The following is a 14,387-nucleotide window of genomic DNA, read 5'->3' on the forward strand; positions in this document are numbered from 1 at the left end:
GGACGGGGCCGGGAAACGCCCGCCCGCCCCAGCCCTCAGCGCCGCCCCAGCCCCAGCGCCGCCCCAGCCCCCAGCGCCGCCGGGCAGCGACAGCCGGGGCAGAGCCCCCGCGCATGCGCACACCGCCCCCAAGCGGCCGGGCGGGCGGCCAGTGCGCAGGCGCAGCGGCCGTTGGCAGCGCGGCCGTTGGCGGGCGGGGCTTCGCTGCGGGACGTTACAACTCGTCGAGGTTGGCGGCGGCGCCATTTTGAACTGGCTGCGGGTTGGAGGTGGTGGTTGCCGAGCGTGGCTCTGCGTCCCTCGAGAAAAGCGGCGAGAAGGAAGGGAGCGAGGCCTGAATATGGCAGCAAATAGGAACTTGAAGCAAGTGCGGATTGAGAATAGCTCCCCAGCGACGCCGCTGGGCATGGTGGGTGGTGGCGGCAGCCTGAAGGGATTGCGGGGCCTAGAGACGGAGAGCGAGGCGGCGGCGGCAGCCATGGCGGTAGTGCCGGTCAAAGAAGAAGCTGGCGACGAAGAGCAGGAGGTCGGGTTCACCATCGACATTAAGAGCTTTCTCAAGCCGGGGGAGAAGAGCTACACGCAGCGCTGCCGGCTCTTCGTGGGGAACCTGCCTACCGACATCACTGAAGAGGATTTCAAACGCCTCTTCGAACGCTACGGGGAGCCCAGCGAGGTCTTCATTAACCGCGACCGAGGCTTCGGCTTCATCCGCCTGGTGAGGGCTCGTGGGGGCTGCCTTTGTACGTGGGAGATGCTTCCTTCCACTGCCTCCCCCACTGCCTCCTCCTTTCCCTGCTGACATCAGTTAAGAGGACAGGGTCTGCCCGGCATTCTTGTCCTCCCTTTGCCACTAATGCAGCTTTCTTGGCTTCCTCTTCCTTCCCCTTTTTGCCTCCACGCAACACGCCTGCCTTTTAGCAGCCTTCCCAAGCTTCTGGCCTTTAGGCTTCTGCCTCACTACTCGGCATCTCCGCTGGTTTCAGCGTGTCTCTGTCAATTACCGTTTTCATGCTGCTACCACGGGTGCTCCTGTGGCTCTGGCATGAATGATAGTAAGTGGGAGAAGTGTTTGCACAATCTCCTTGGTGTAACACTGTCACGTAATAAAATACGAAATTTTGCATTAAACGCATTTAATTGGGAGTCTCTAACAGTACTTAAAAAATGGAAGCTTTCTTTTGTAGTGAAGTAAATTTCAGCCCTGTATGGTTTACTATCAATATAGATTGCAGTGTATGAAAAAAACAGATAAATTTTAAAAGCCCTTGAGCAAAGGGGGTATAATGTTGTTTTAAAATATTGCTGCTTAGGCAAGCAACTGTTTATCAATTTAATGTGCAGGATTACTTTCTATGGCTTCCATGTTGAAAATGCATTGATTTATATTGTTACAGGAAAAGCCTTACAATGCTTTGGGTGTCTCTAGTTAGGATTTTTGCTATGCTACCCTATTTAGCTTTTTTGTTTAGTTGTCATTTTAGTGATGATTTCAGAAATGTTGCTGTATGATTTCTCTTGACAATCCCCTGGTCTCAAAGGGTTTTTTTTTTTTTTTTTTAAGAAAGTGCAGTAGATTTACATGTGTTATTCACATGCATGTGTAATACAGATTGGGTATTGCGTTTATCTAAACTTCTCTTAATGGCAATTATATTTAGAGAATGGATTATTCTTTGACAAATTATCTAGTCAGATGAACTGCAGACAAAATGGCTATGATCTAAAGATTTTTTTCTTTAAGTCTAAACAGTTGCAGGTATCAAGCTAAGTGAAAAATCTCTGAAGTAAAACAAGGATAGTCATTAACGAAGACTGTCTCAAGGATCTGGGTGGAGAAAGTACATGTGTAGAAGAGTAAATTATTTGTTGATAAAATTTGAAATACATATCCATTAATGTTCATCCAGCAGAACTGATGTGTGATAATGCCAAAATAGTCATTCATTTAAAAAAATGAAATCTTAGATGCTTTTGTATAATGTTTCAAAACACTTCTTCCTGATATACAGAGATAAGGATGCAGGGTATGCACTTTTCAACTCTACTTAAAATGCTTTGCAAAGCAGAACACATGAAACTAATATACATAAAAGTAAGTTCATGAATGTGCAATTAACGTTTGTGCATAAGGCACTTTGAGTAAACATACAGAAACACAAGGGTCTATTTTTAATCACTGGAAAGAAATTTTTGAAAAATATTGTTGAATAACTTCAATGTGCTCAAGGTTAAAATATGCACGCACATGCACATATTTTCCTTGGGGGAGAGGGATTGCTGTTTGTTTTTTTTTTTTTTTTTTTTTTGAAAATAGTGCATAAAAATATTTTATATTTTGAAAAAGGAATCTAGGACACTGGCTGAAATAGCAAAAGCAGAACTTGATGGTACTATTTTGAAGAGCAGACCACTTCGAATTCGATTTGCCACACACGGAGCTGCCTTAACTGTGAAGAATCTTTCACCTGTGGTTTCTAACGAGCTGTTGGAACAAGCATTTTCTCAGTTTGGCCCGGTGGAAAGAGCTGTTGTTGTAGTAGATGATCGTGGCAGAGCTACAGGAAAAGGTTTTGTAGAATTTGCAGCAAAACCTCCAGCACGGAAAGCTCTAGAAAGATGCAGTGATGGCGCATTCTTGCTTACAACGTAAGTTCATAGTTTTTTATTTGAATTTGTGTATTTTGTTAACATGAAGAAAAGCAGCATTTGTGATTGTTCTCTACTTCTTCTATTTGCATCTCATGGAAGCAATGAGATGAGGAATTAAGGTGATGAATATTCATAATACTCCTAATTTTTGGTGACTTTAACTTACTATCTGTAAGTATTGTAATTACTGTGTGGAAGCCTGTCAGTGAAATTATTTTTTGTCAGCTTTTCTCTCTCTACATAATAGGGCTTTTTTGTTTTGTTTTTAATTTTTCATTGATTGTGCTATTTATCCTTATAAGATTGGGCAAAACAAATTATCTTCCTCTCCCTCTCTCTTGGTGTGAGACTGTGCACTGAGTTATTAATGATATTTTTGTGGACTCAGGAGTGTTTTTGCTTGCTTCTCTAAGTTCTCAAAGTTCTGCTTTTGACTTGCTAGGACATATTTATGTATTTTGAAAATGAAGACTTAGATTCTGTAGAAGTCAATGGCAGAGATCTTTGAAAAACTTTGTAATTTTAGGGCACACAATCTTGCACATTACAGCACTTATCTATATCTCATTTCTTGCTAAAGAGATACCAGTCTTAAGAACTATACTTTTATATTGACATGTCCAAATGCTTTCTTAAAGATTGTGTGAAATAATAGGTATTCAAGAATATATTTCACATTTAATGTTCTTTTTCTCACTTGGCAAAGTAAATTTGTGGTCCCATAGGATTGAAGATGCTCTGAGTAGTTGCTGCCATCCCATTGGGGGAAGTCCTGGTACTCCTCTTTCTGCCCTGATGGCGCTGTTGATATTTCCCCCTCTTGAGAACTGGGTTGGATAGTTGTATAAACTGCCTAAACTTCGGGAAACAACAGAAAACTGTTCATCTGTTTCTGTTGGTTTCATTTTCTCGTTGTTGCAGCAAGTGCAAGCAATACTACCTAACTCGGGTAGTATGAACATCAGGAGAAAAAAAGTTTGTTTGTTTTTTTTTTTTAAACTGGAGAAGATCGCAAGATAGCCATTGTGGAAAGGATCTGGTGCTCTTCTTTCTGATGCCAATGAGCTCTTAAATCTGGTCTGTCACTGAACTGCATCCTGATTATCTGGATCAGTGGCTGCATAGTAAATTTAATCTGAATAAGTCTCTCCTCATATCAAAAAGTACCAGCAATTTGCTCTTATCCCCAGATTTTCTTGGCATTAGTATTTGAATGGCAGCATGGTGAGCCAAAACAGGCAACAGATCTAGTTCAGTGAACACCAGTACTATGTGAATGTTATTGTTGGCATGAGGGATGTGGCGTGGGAGAAGCTAAGATGTAATGAGGACGCCATGTTTTCTTGGTTTAACTCCATGGTTGTGTTGGTTTGAAGTGACTGTCTAACCATGGCCTGGGTGAATAAGTTGCTGATCTCAGTCTTCCTTAGGAGACTGACATGTTCTGTAATGAACATTTTCAATATAATTAGTGTGATTCTGCTGGTGTAATATTTACTTGGATAATTTGCTTTGGAATCCAATATTTTACATTTTTAGCTTAAGTTCTAAGAGTCTTCTAATGTATGGACCAAATATATCAAACCCATGCATTTGAAACATTAATTTGGAGAGAGACTTGTTTTAATCGTAAACATACTAAATCTCCAGTTTAGCTGTATTTAAATGTCAGATTTTAAAGTTGTCATACTGATTATTTAAGAGCAGTAGCTGCTGAGATGAACTCTGGGTTTCCAGATTTCATTTTTTTTTAAACGTTCTTTAATGTCCAAGTGTTCTTCAAATGTATTGATGGCTTTTTTTTTTTAATCCTGTGAAGAAGTTTTGCAAAGTGATGTAAAGGTGTGGAATGCTATAATTTTGCTTTTGGTCAATACTTGCTCTGCTTCAAGAAAAGGAGGAAGGTGTTCTGCAAAGTGAATTGGGAAAATGGATTTGTGAGACTATGATAGTTCTCAGAATGGATTAAAAATAACTTAGAATTTTTTTTTTCTAATCATTGGAGTATTAGTGTTAAATTAGCGATCTGTTTTTATTTGTAGAATTATTTTTAAGAATAAGTAACATGCGCTATTCCATGTGACTATGAATATGGTAAGCGTTAGTCTGTTCTGGATTTCTTTGGCACTTCTCAATATAATTGTGGTTCAAACTACACTACCTCACCAATGAAAATAAAAAATAGTTCCTAAGTTTTTTGTAATTGTTTATAGAAGACTTGGAGTTTTTTTAATATACTCTTAAACATTCTTATATTTGACATCAGACAGAACTATATAATGGAAGAAAAATGTGTTTGCTAGGCAAATAGCTTATTTTGAATATAAAACAAATAGATTATAGATAATATTTGTAGTTACTTTTCTGGAGTACTTCCTCAAAATACTAAGGTAAATACTAATTAAACACTTTACAAAGTACTTAATTTATGAATCAATTATTCAATTGAAATTCTCTTGTAGAACACCTCGACCTGTTGTTGTAGAACCAATGGAGCAATTTGATGATGAAGATGGACTCCCAGAGAAGTTAATGCAGAAAACACAACAATATCACAAGTAAGTTTGGTATAGCTTTATTTTATAGAAGATGATTTACTTGGTTGACTTAAGAAATATATAGTAGTTTTGAATCTGTGGGGTAAAAGCAGATACAGTATTTGATTTGTAATGCTGTCCTGTGTCAGATGACTATAGGACCTTATCAAGATTTCCTAATTGTGCTAAAATTCAAACTTGTTTAGCGTTTACTGAAGTATTTTCATTTCTGGTATCCACTGAAATCATATGGAGCTTAGTGTCAGATAAAAATGGACTTTTGGGCGTTAAGGGTATGTGGTCTAATTTTGCAGATCTAATCTTGTGGTCTAATCTGTATACCCACAATTTTGTGTCTGGTGACTAGCCCCTTTATTTATTTATTTATTTTTTGTAAAGCTAATGGGATCCAAGTCTCTGTAGCTCCCTGGCTACAGATACAATTCTACTGAGTATGGTATGACAAAGAGTCTTGACTGTGAAGTGAAAAAGGGGATACCTAATTAATTTGAGAAAATTAATATTTAAATATTTGGCAGTTTGGTTTGAAGTCAGAACTGCAATCAAGATTGCTTAGAAATTCTTTGCCTGCTACTTTTATTGATCCAGGTGTATGATTCTGTACCTTTTAACTGCAATATTTTTGTTAGGGAAAGAGAACAACCTCCACGTTTTGCTCAGCCTGGAACGTTTGAGTTTGAATATGCTTCACGGTGGAAGGCTCTTGATGAAATGGAAAAACAACAGCGTGAGCAGGTTGACAGGAACATTAGAGAAGCCAAAGAGAAACTAGAGGCAGAAATGGAAGCAGCTAGACATGAACATCAGCTGATGCTGATGAGACAAGGTAAAAATGAGAACCTGTTGTTTGAAGTTTGTTTTGTCACGGATTTTCTTCATATAGCATATTGAACTGTTTGGTAAACTTAGTAGTCTTGCTAGACTACTTTAAATTGAATGCATAGAACAGAGAAGGGAAGTAATATTTCAGCTTAAGCATACTTGATTATTTGCAGAGATGGATTGAGAAACAGATACCTATAAAATAAACTGTAGGAAAACGCGATTCCACAGATTTATTTTCTTCACTTAAAAATCTGTCTAGTTTGAGTGGCATAGATGAAAAAAATGAAAGGTGATTTCACATTCATCAGTACAATTTGTTTTTCAATTTTACTGCTGTATTATGGTTCTAGACTGGACTAAGTAGTGTTTGTGGGCCCTGTGTAGGAAACCATGAAAAAATGGCTGGCACTTTTCATTACCGTTTTGTACACCTCTCAAAGATTTCAGAAGCTTATTTTGTAGGATCTTTCTCTTTTGAAATCCAAATGAAAAATCTCATACATGCAGGTAGGTGTAAAAATAGCTCAAGGGCATATTGTCATTAGTTTTGTTCATCCATGAAACTGCAAAACTCTGTATCCATCCATGGGCATGTTTTCTACCTCACTCCTACCCTTCCGAGCTTTGGGGCAAGCAAGCCCACTGGCAAATGCTTTTCAGCCATTGCCTTTGAAAATGGGACTGGGTGAAGTTTTTTTTCTTGGATGGAGATGAAGTAGCAGGGCAAGTAACTAGGAATCTGCTCCTTACCCTCCTCCCCAGAACTCTGTAGACTTGTAATTATTGCTTTTGACACCGTTTTCCACTTGAAAACCTTTGAGTTACTTCTTTGGTTACCCCATAAGACTTCAAGAACTGTAAGACTTTTGATTGGATGAAGGGATGTCAAGGCTTTTCGCACAAATGAAACACTGAAAGATTTTGTAATATGTTAAAATTTGTTAGATTATAAGACTAAGTGTACTAATTGGTGTGATAGGTTGAATTAAGAATACTTTGTCATTTTGAAAGGAATTTGAAATTCTTGTGATTGTAGGGAATGCATTTCAAGCCTTAAATCCAGATAACTAATATGTAAACTTCATATTACAGTTTTGCTTTACTTAATGGTTAGCTTTTAAGAAAGGATGTGTTGATAGTGCAGCTTTGATCTGTGGCTGATTTGTCTTCTTTTTTTTCCTTTTTTTTTATTATTATTTTTTCTGATGGCCTGATTTGCATATTGAAAATCTCCATATTGGCTGGATTAGCCTGGAGGCTTCAAAGAACCTAAATGTCTAGGTTACTTTGTTTATTTTTGGTTTTAAATTTTTGGGGTCTTACTCTTTTTTTAACTGAAAAAGTTTATACAACATATTTTAATTTTAATGAAATATGTAAATCTACTGCAGATGCAAGTTGTTATTTAAAAAAATTATTTTCCCTTTTCTAAATGGGGATGTTTGGTTTTTGTCAGAAACCTTAATGTTTATATAAGATCTTTTGCTGAAATACAAAGCAAATACTAAAAATTAATCAGCTGCTTTAAAATGACTTGATTATGTTCATTGCTGACATAACTAATTGTTAATATTTGATTGTTCAAATGATTCATACCACAATCAATACGACTAGTTTATTGGAATTTCTTCAGCAGTTGAAGGTAAAAGGATTATTTTCTCCTAAATCTTTGCGTGTGATACATGTTTTAAACTGAGACGAGAAGACTCTGACCTGCTTTGTTAAGATAGGAAGTCTGAACGGGAAAAGATGGGACAACAGCTATGTCCTGTGGATTTGGGGTTTTCCTTTAGGGACAACAGGGAAAAAAAATTCCAACTGCAAGAATTCCCTTTTTGAATATCTGCTAATCTTGTTTTGATATGATGGTGTGATAGTGGAAAATTATTTCTTAGAATATGGATGTTTTTGGTGCTGATATTAAGGGTGAAGAAACATGCTCCTTGCTAATGTGGAAATGATCCATTCCTTCCCCCACACCCTTTTCATTTTTGTTTAGGATATTTCACTTTGGTACTGAATAATTTGAATTTTTGTGCTTAGTTTCAGACATTAGCTTCTTCTAAATCTTTCTTGTTTCAACTGAGTACCTGGACCCAGGTAGTTAAGAACACACAAAGATGATCTATCACTATGAAGTTTTTCAAGAATGCGTCAATGAAACTTTTAAGCATCAGAACCTAGTATGAATATTTCTGTATACATAATGTCTATGTCACAGGTTTCGAAGTGTTTTGAAATAGTTGTCCTCAAATATGAAATGTAAAACTTCAATATTTTAAATGTCAGCAGCTAAAAAGAAGATAGGTGGATTGTAGTTTATATGTCTGCTGATGAAGCATAAAATAAGCTTTTGTTGAAATTACTTTTTCTGATTTAGAAGGACTAGGTCATGTTGACTTAAGTACTCTTGCTTTCTTGGCATATTGTTACTGAAGGTAGAGACTTCATTCTTTTGATAGGTGTAATTTTTCACTTCTGACTGTTTTGAAAGAATATGAGTCAGAAGTAATTTATAAAGCAGAATACATATTTCTAGGTATAAATAAATTGACATAATGTTTCTAGTCCACATATTGCTCAAATGCTTCCAAATTTTCTCAATATTTGCTCATACTGGATCGTTAGTTTAACAAAGTAGTAGGAAAGTGGTAGTGACCAAATTTAATCACAAATTTACTCTTTCTGAACCATATAGAAACTTGGCATTTGTTTTCTAGTTCTAGAACCTGAAAAAATCAGTTAATTTAAAAATTGTTTTGAAGTTGGTGATCCTGCTTACGGGATTAATTCCTCAGGTGCAAGTGTACTTTTACCTTCTGCACTCTTTGCTCTGCAGAAGATAAGAGTATAATCAATTGAGATTGCTGAGTATATATCAATTGAGATGGCATATATATATATATCTTTTTAAATACAAGATGCAAAAGCATCCTGTGCTTGCAATGCTTTCCCTCCCTCCCTCGTTTCCCAGATATCTGCTTTAGTGGTATTCCCTCTTGTTCAAAGTAGCGTGTGTTCAATATGAGTCAGTCCTGAACTATCAGCATTTCAGATCTCTTAATGTGTGTGGCTCTGTCCACAGCCTGAACTTCTGCATCTATATTTTTATTTGGTTAGCAGAGCTTTGTACTAACATTTTGCCGTGGTCAAATGATACTGAGTCATAAATTAATACGTTGAGTTTGAGAGTACTGACAATTCCAGGAAAGGCAAGAATTCTTTTGCCATGAAAATACTGGGAAGGAATTGAAAAAAATAATTGAAGTATACACCTTAGAATAAAGGGGAGGAAATGATAAATTCATAGCAATAAATGTAGAGATATAGTAGGAGATGCTGTTTTCATGTATAGCACAAGGAGTGTGCTATATAAAGGAATAAAGGAAATAAAAATTGAGAAGGAGTAAAGGCAGAATTGCAAAGGAAACTGCTTGTCCCAAGTGTTTATGGTGCTGTCCAAGTAAAAGGATAATTGTGGTCAACTGGTAAATGAAGTACTATTGAAAAGAAATAGCCTCAGATTTTGTCATTTGAGTGCATACTCAATATAACCATTATTCTATTAGTTAGTTTTGCAGAGCAGCTGGGAAAAAGAAGCCTGCAACATTTCCTTACAAAAATAAGATAAAAGTCAGTAAGATAAAAATCTGGGAATCTTATTTGTTAGAAAATAAAAGCAATGCACAGGATTTTTGTTAGAATGTACTGGCCATTGTAGTTTTTGGATAGTAAAGGACAAGGTCAAATTGTAATGTGTGCTGATGGAGGTTTGAAAATAGTCATGTGCATAGCTGGTAAAGATGCGTTAGAGGAGCTAAGAAATACATAGAGCAGTGGTATGATAGACTGGTGTGGTGGAACTTTCCTCATGGTGTCCAAAAAAACCACCATGTTGCTGAAGTCCTGTGAAGACAGGGAAATAAACTTTCTGGTCCATATCCTGCTTTGGAAGCAGTGTCTGTCCTGTGCCTTTCCATGCATGCCTTCAATCCTAGTGTGTTTTCTCATATGCCTGTCCTCCCAGTTCCTTTCCATGAAGTTAAATAATATCAGTTAAAGGCACTGAGAAATTTCATTAGTTCCGAGATTGAATTTCAGGACTGTAGGCTGATGGTAACAGCAATTTTTGTTGTGTTCCAATATTGACTGGTAACTTTTGTCTTTATTGCCTTTTTAATGCTTTCAGATCTCATGCGTCGCCAAGAAGAGTTGAGGCGTTTGGAAGAACTTCGGAATCAAGAACTTCAAAAACGCAAACAGATACAACTGAGGTACTTTCTCTTGTGCTGTGTAAATTTGTGACAATATTTAAAACACGTAACTAGTGCAGGTTTGCATTCAAATATTCCGGCTCCTAGAGCTAGATACCTTTGATACCACTATAAACATTTCTGTTATTTAAGATTTTTTTTATATACTCTCAGTTTTTCCTTTCAGAACTGGTTTGCAGTTATTTTCAGACATCCGATAAATTTTAAAAAATAGAACACATAGCTAGTTTGTTTATGAAAATACTTTTTGTGGCAAATGCTTTTCAAATTAAATAATAAAAGAAAAGCATATGAGAAGAAAAAGAAGAAAAAAGAAGATGATAAGGCCAAACACTTTGCAGAATTAACAATGTGGCCTTTGGGAGTATTGAAATATTTTACTCTGTAGTGTCATGTGCCCCCACACCTCCCCCTCTCCAAAGAAACAACAAAATCCTAGTGCTTTAATATTTAACTAGAAATGGCAGGTGCATAATTATTAGTGCTGTGAATAGCTTGCTGTGCACTGTATAGAATTTTTAACAATTAGTATTATTATGATTGATGTCATGCTCACCCAATAAAAGCTTGAAGAAGTCAGGAGTCTAAATGACTTTATTTTCTGAAATATCTTGTAGACATGAAGAAGAACATCGGCGTCGAGAAGAGGAGATGCTGCGCCAGAGGGAACAGGAGGAATTAAGACGACAGCAGGAGGGCGGATTTAAGCCGAATTTCATGGACAACGTAAGTAGAGTTCTATCTGATTGAAGTCCAAATTGTAAAAGACTATTTTCCATGGTTATGTTTTTGTGTATATTCTAGGAGAAGTCTATTGAGCTGCCTTCCTCTCTTTTTAAGTGTTTTCCTTCAGGATTTCATCATTTTCTTAGTGGAATAGTACGAAAGTTAGTGGTGTAGCTCTTTTCTTGTATCATGAAATCACTATTTTTTCCCTCTCACACAAGCTGGTGATGCGTGATTTAAGCTAAGTAAAGATCTTCAGAAAATTCTTTGTCTTTTTAATTCAGAAAGTTAAATTGCTGATTTTGTCAAAAAAACTTTCTTTGTAGGAGGTCATATAAATATATTATGTCCTGATGACGTAACCTAGTTTGATTGAAGATAGACATTTTAAACCAGTTTAGTTTGGGTTGGTGGTGGAAGCTTGTTGAAAATTACTTTGTTTTAAACTTCAAAAGCAAATTGGGCAGTCAACTGCATATGGAGCTTAATTACTGTCTACCTTAATTCTACTGTAAAAGTGATGAGGAAAATCTCTAGGCTGTTACTAAAGAAAAGATAATTTACAAAGAAAAATTTGGCATTTACACTATTTATATCAGTACGTTAGATCTCTTCTACCTCTGAAGACTTATCCTGAAGACTTAGCAGAACCGTGGTATCAGAGGTGTTAACAGATTAACACGAAATTAAAAGAGATTTTTGGTGTAAAGTGTTGTTTTGTTTTGCTTTCCTAAAAAACAAAGCAGTTAAATTAGCACAACCTGTATTTGAAATGCTTCAGTAGAAAGGATGCTTTTTACTGTTAAGTCTCTTTTTGGGGTGGAAGGAATGGATAAGCTATACCCACAAGGGTTTTTAATACTGCTAAAATTATAGCTATTGTAGGGAATTATGCTACAGTTTAGAAGTAAATTTCACGTATGAAAGAATAAAAAATAAACCGTTGGTTTATCAGCTACTTTCTGATTGTTATGCAGAACAAATACTTTATGTTCTGTGCCATTATATATATGTTCTGTACAATTGCAACCTCCTAAGAGACCTCCAAAGAAAAGCTGGAAAATAGATTTCCTGCCCTCGGAAGGAATTATTTTCTACCATCCCATCTCCCTTAGGGTTTGTAGTAAAGATAGGTAGGAGAAGTCTTCCTCTGATATTGCTACCTGCTGTCGGTTCATTTTGAGGATTGTACTTAAGCTTGCAATAGAAAAGTCAATCATTGACTTATGTACATGCTTACACTATGAAAAAGAAAACTGTTTCGACCTTGAGTTTTCTATGGAGTGATGAAGATCTCAAAATAAAAGCTTATACTACCAGTTAGTACATACCAACATATTAAGCTGTAAGTAATATTTTCTGAAATAACATCTTAATAATTGTCCGGTGTGATTTAGGAATAGCGTTTAGCGATTGTGACTTTCCTAATACCAAACTTGAAGCTTCATTTTATTTTACTCTTCTAACAGAGAATCTTTGGGATTGGCAAAACTTCCTGACTCTCTGAACTGTGTGTGAAGTTATTATTTGGCTAGGAGCCGTGAGAGCCCTGCTACTCACTCGAGAGAGCTGCGGGGAAGGGAATGAGATGGCAGGAGTACTCTCAAATCCACTGATCTGTTACATGATATCAATGGCCTATACCTTTCAGCATGGGTGCTTGCAAAACTAGATCATGTTGGTCATGGCACCTTTTTCTGGTTTACTTCTTGCAGCTATATGGAGTCACCTTACTTAGGTTGCTTGAACTGCTGTTTGGCTGCCCTGCTGCTTATCTACATAATGTAGTTAAATTCTTAGACCTGAGTAGACAGTGTTCATGCCAGTATGTCTGACATTTCAAAAACGTGATGTAAGAAGGAAAGAGGAGTGGTTGAAGTGGAAAGCACTTCAGTTACCTGAATAATTCTTGTGATTTCTATATGATGAAATTTTGGGGAGGAGGTGAGAGTGGGAGAATTCAAAATGTTTTGGAAGAATTTAAGTAGTTCTCCTACCAAATTGCCTCATTGGAATTGTATGTTCATCTCCAACAGTACACTGCAAGAATATATAGATACAGCTGCATAGTGACAACCCTGCCAAAAATGGTATAAATTATATGTAGTAATATATAGCATAACTTTTACTGGATTTTTTAATGTCAAGTGTACTTAAAATGGCATTTACAACAATTTAAACTGTTATCTCTCTAGTCTTAAGATTTTTTTTCTGTTCTGGTCATGCGTAGACTTCTGTTTTAATGTCTTCTGCACTTTAAAAGAGGAAGAATTAAAAAGGAATTATTTCCTTTTTTAGCAACAATTTCTTATAAGGTCAGTTGTGAAACTCTTGAAGGTGGCGTATTATTTTGTAAGCATTTATTATAACATGCTTAGATAACTATTTAAGTTATAATATGTGATTGGAACTTCGAAAATACCTTTGTTTTGGAGCAGACTAGAAATGTAAAACATTTGTGGATGCATCTATTTTTCAATTTAATAGAACTTTTATTACCCAGTTAAAATTTTTATTCATTATTTCTAATACCTTTTTGCTGCAGGGCTTCCATCTGCCAGTTCTTTCTAGTCTCAGATTGCCATCATACAAATTGTGAAGTTACTCCTCTCTTTTAAAAGTTTAAACCTTGCCTCTCTACAAAACTATTTCATAATATTAATGGATAGTATTTACCATGTCAGGACTTGGTATGCTATTAATTTTGGATAATCCCTGTAATATTTTATAGTCGTCTGCCAACCTCATATGTAGAAAGAAAATAATTTTCTAATAATTGTTTTTGTTTCTTAAAAGCTTTGAAAACTGTTTCCTTCACTTTTATCCTATCCTTTTTTTACTGTTCAGGATAAAAGGAGGGCATAACTGGTAAGTGCAGTGGCAGCTGGAATTCGAAGCCCAGGCTCCCATGTTTTAAGTTTTTTTCCTTTGTCTTTCTCAATGTGTTAAAACTTTGATGTTTGACTTAGACTTCTTCTGAAAAATGTCTTTCAAATTTAAAAGGAAAAAAAAGTCCTAGTAAGCACATCAGAATCAGTCTTTTTTCTTGGTCTAGTTACAATTGGCTTTTTTAAAATTATTGTTATATGAGGATGTTCTTTTCCTGAAGCTATTTTTGAAGACCTAGTTCATAGTGATGCTGCATTTTTTTAATGATTGAACTCAGATTTAATGGCCTAAGGCATTTATTATGCCAAGTGTATGATCTCTACTAGATAGAGTTTTTTTTCTTGTTGAAACTCTCCATATTGGTTAGGGTTTTCTTTTTTTTCTAAAAGTTGGTTAGATGAAATCTGCTGGTGTATAGCTCAATATTTCAATTCCAAATGAGCTTAATAAGTAAATGTTTTTT

General features: G+C 36.3%; 1 protein-coding gene across 2 annotated transcripts in view; it reads left to right on the top strand.

Annotated features, from left to right (window-relative positions):
• The first annotated feature begins 224 nt into the window (after nt 1-224).
• The window catches only part of PSPC1 (paraspeckle component 1), a 35,579-nt gene continuing 21,416 nt past the window's right edge, over nt 225-14,387 (top strand). For both annotated transcript variants that reach the window (XM_088522257.1, XM_088522258.1), the window contains exons 1-6: nt 225-718; nt 2,348-2,649; nt 5,115-5,210; nt 5,840-6,036; nt 10,225-10,309; nt 10,927-11,035. In XM_088522257.1, coding sequence (XP_088378383.1) covers nt 341-718; nt 2,348-2,649; nt 5,115-5,210; nt 5,840-6,036; nt 10,225-10,309; nt 10,927-11,035 — 1,167 coding nt within the window. In that variant the 5' untranslated portion in view covers nt 225-340. The remainder of the gene's footprint in view (nt 719-2,347; nt 2,650-5,114; nt 5,211-5,839; nt 6,037-10,224; nt 10,310-10,926; nt 11,036-14,387) is intronic.

The sequence above is a fragment of the Tinamus guttatus genome, unplaced genomic scaffold (genome assembly GCF_059628265.1).
Source record: "Tinamus guttatus ecotype Peru unplaced genomic scaffold, ASM5962826v1 Tinamus_guttatus_pri_ptg000150l, whole genome shotgun sequence".
Classification (NCBI taxonomy): domain Eukaryota; kingdom Metazoa; phylum Chordata; class Aves; order Tinamiformes; family Tinamidae; genus Tinamus; species Tinamus guttatus.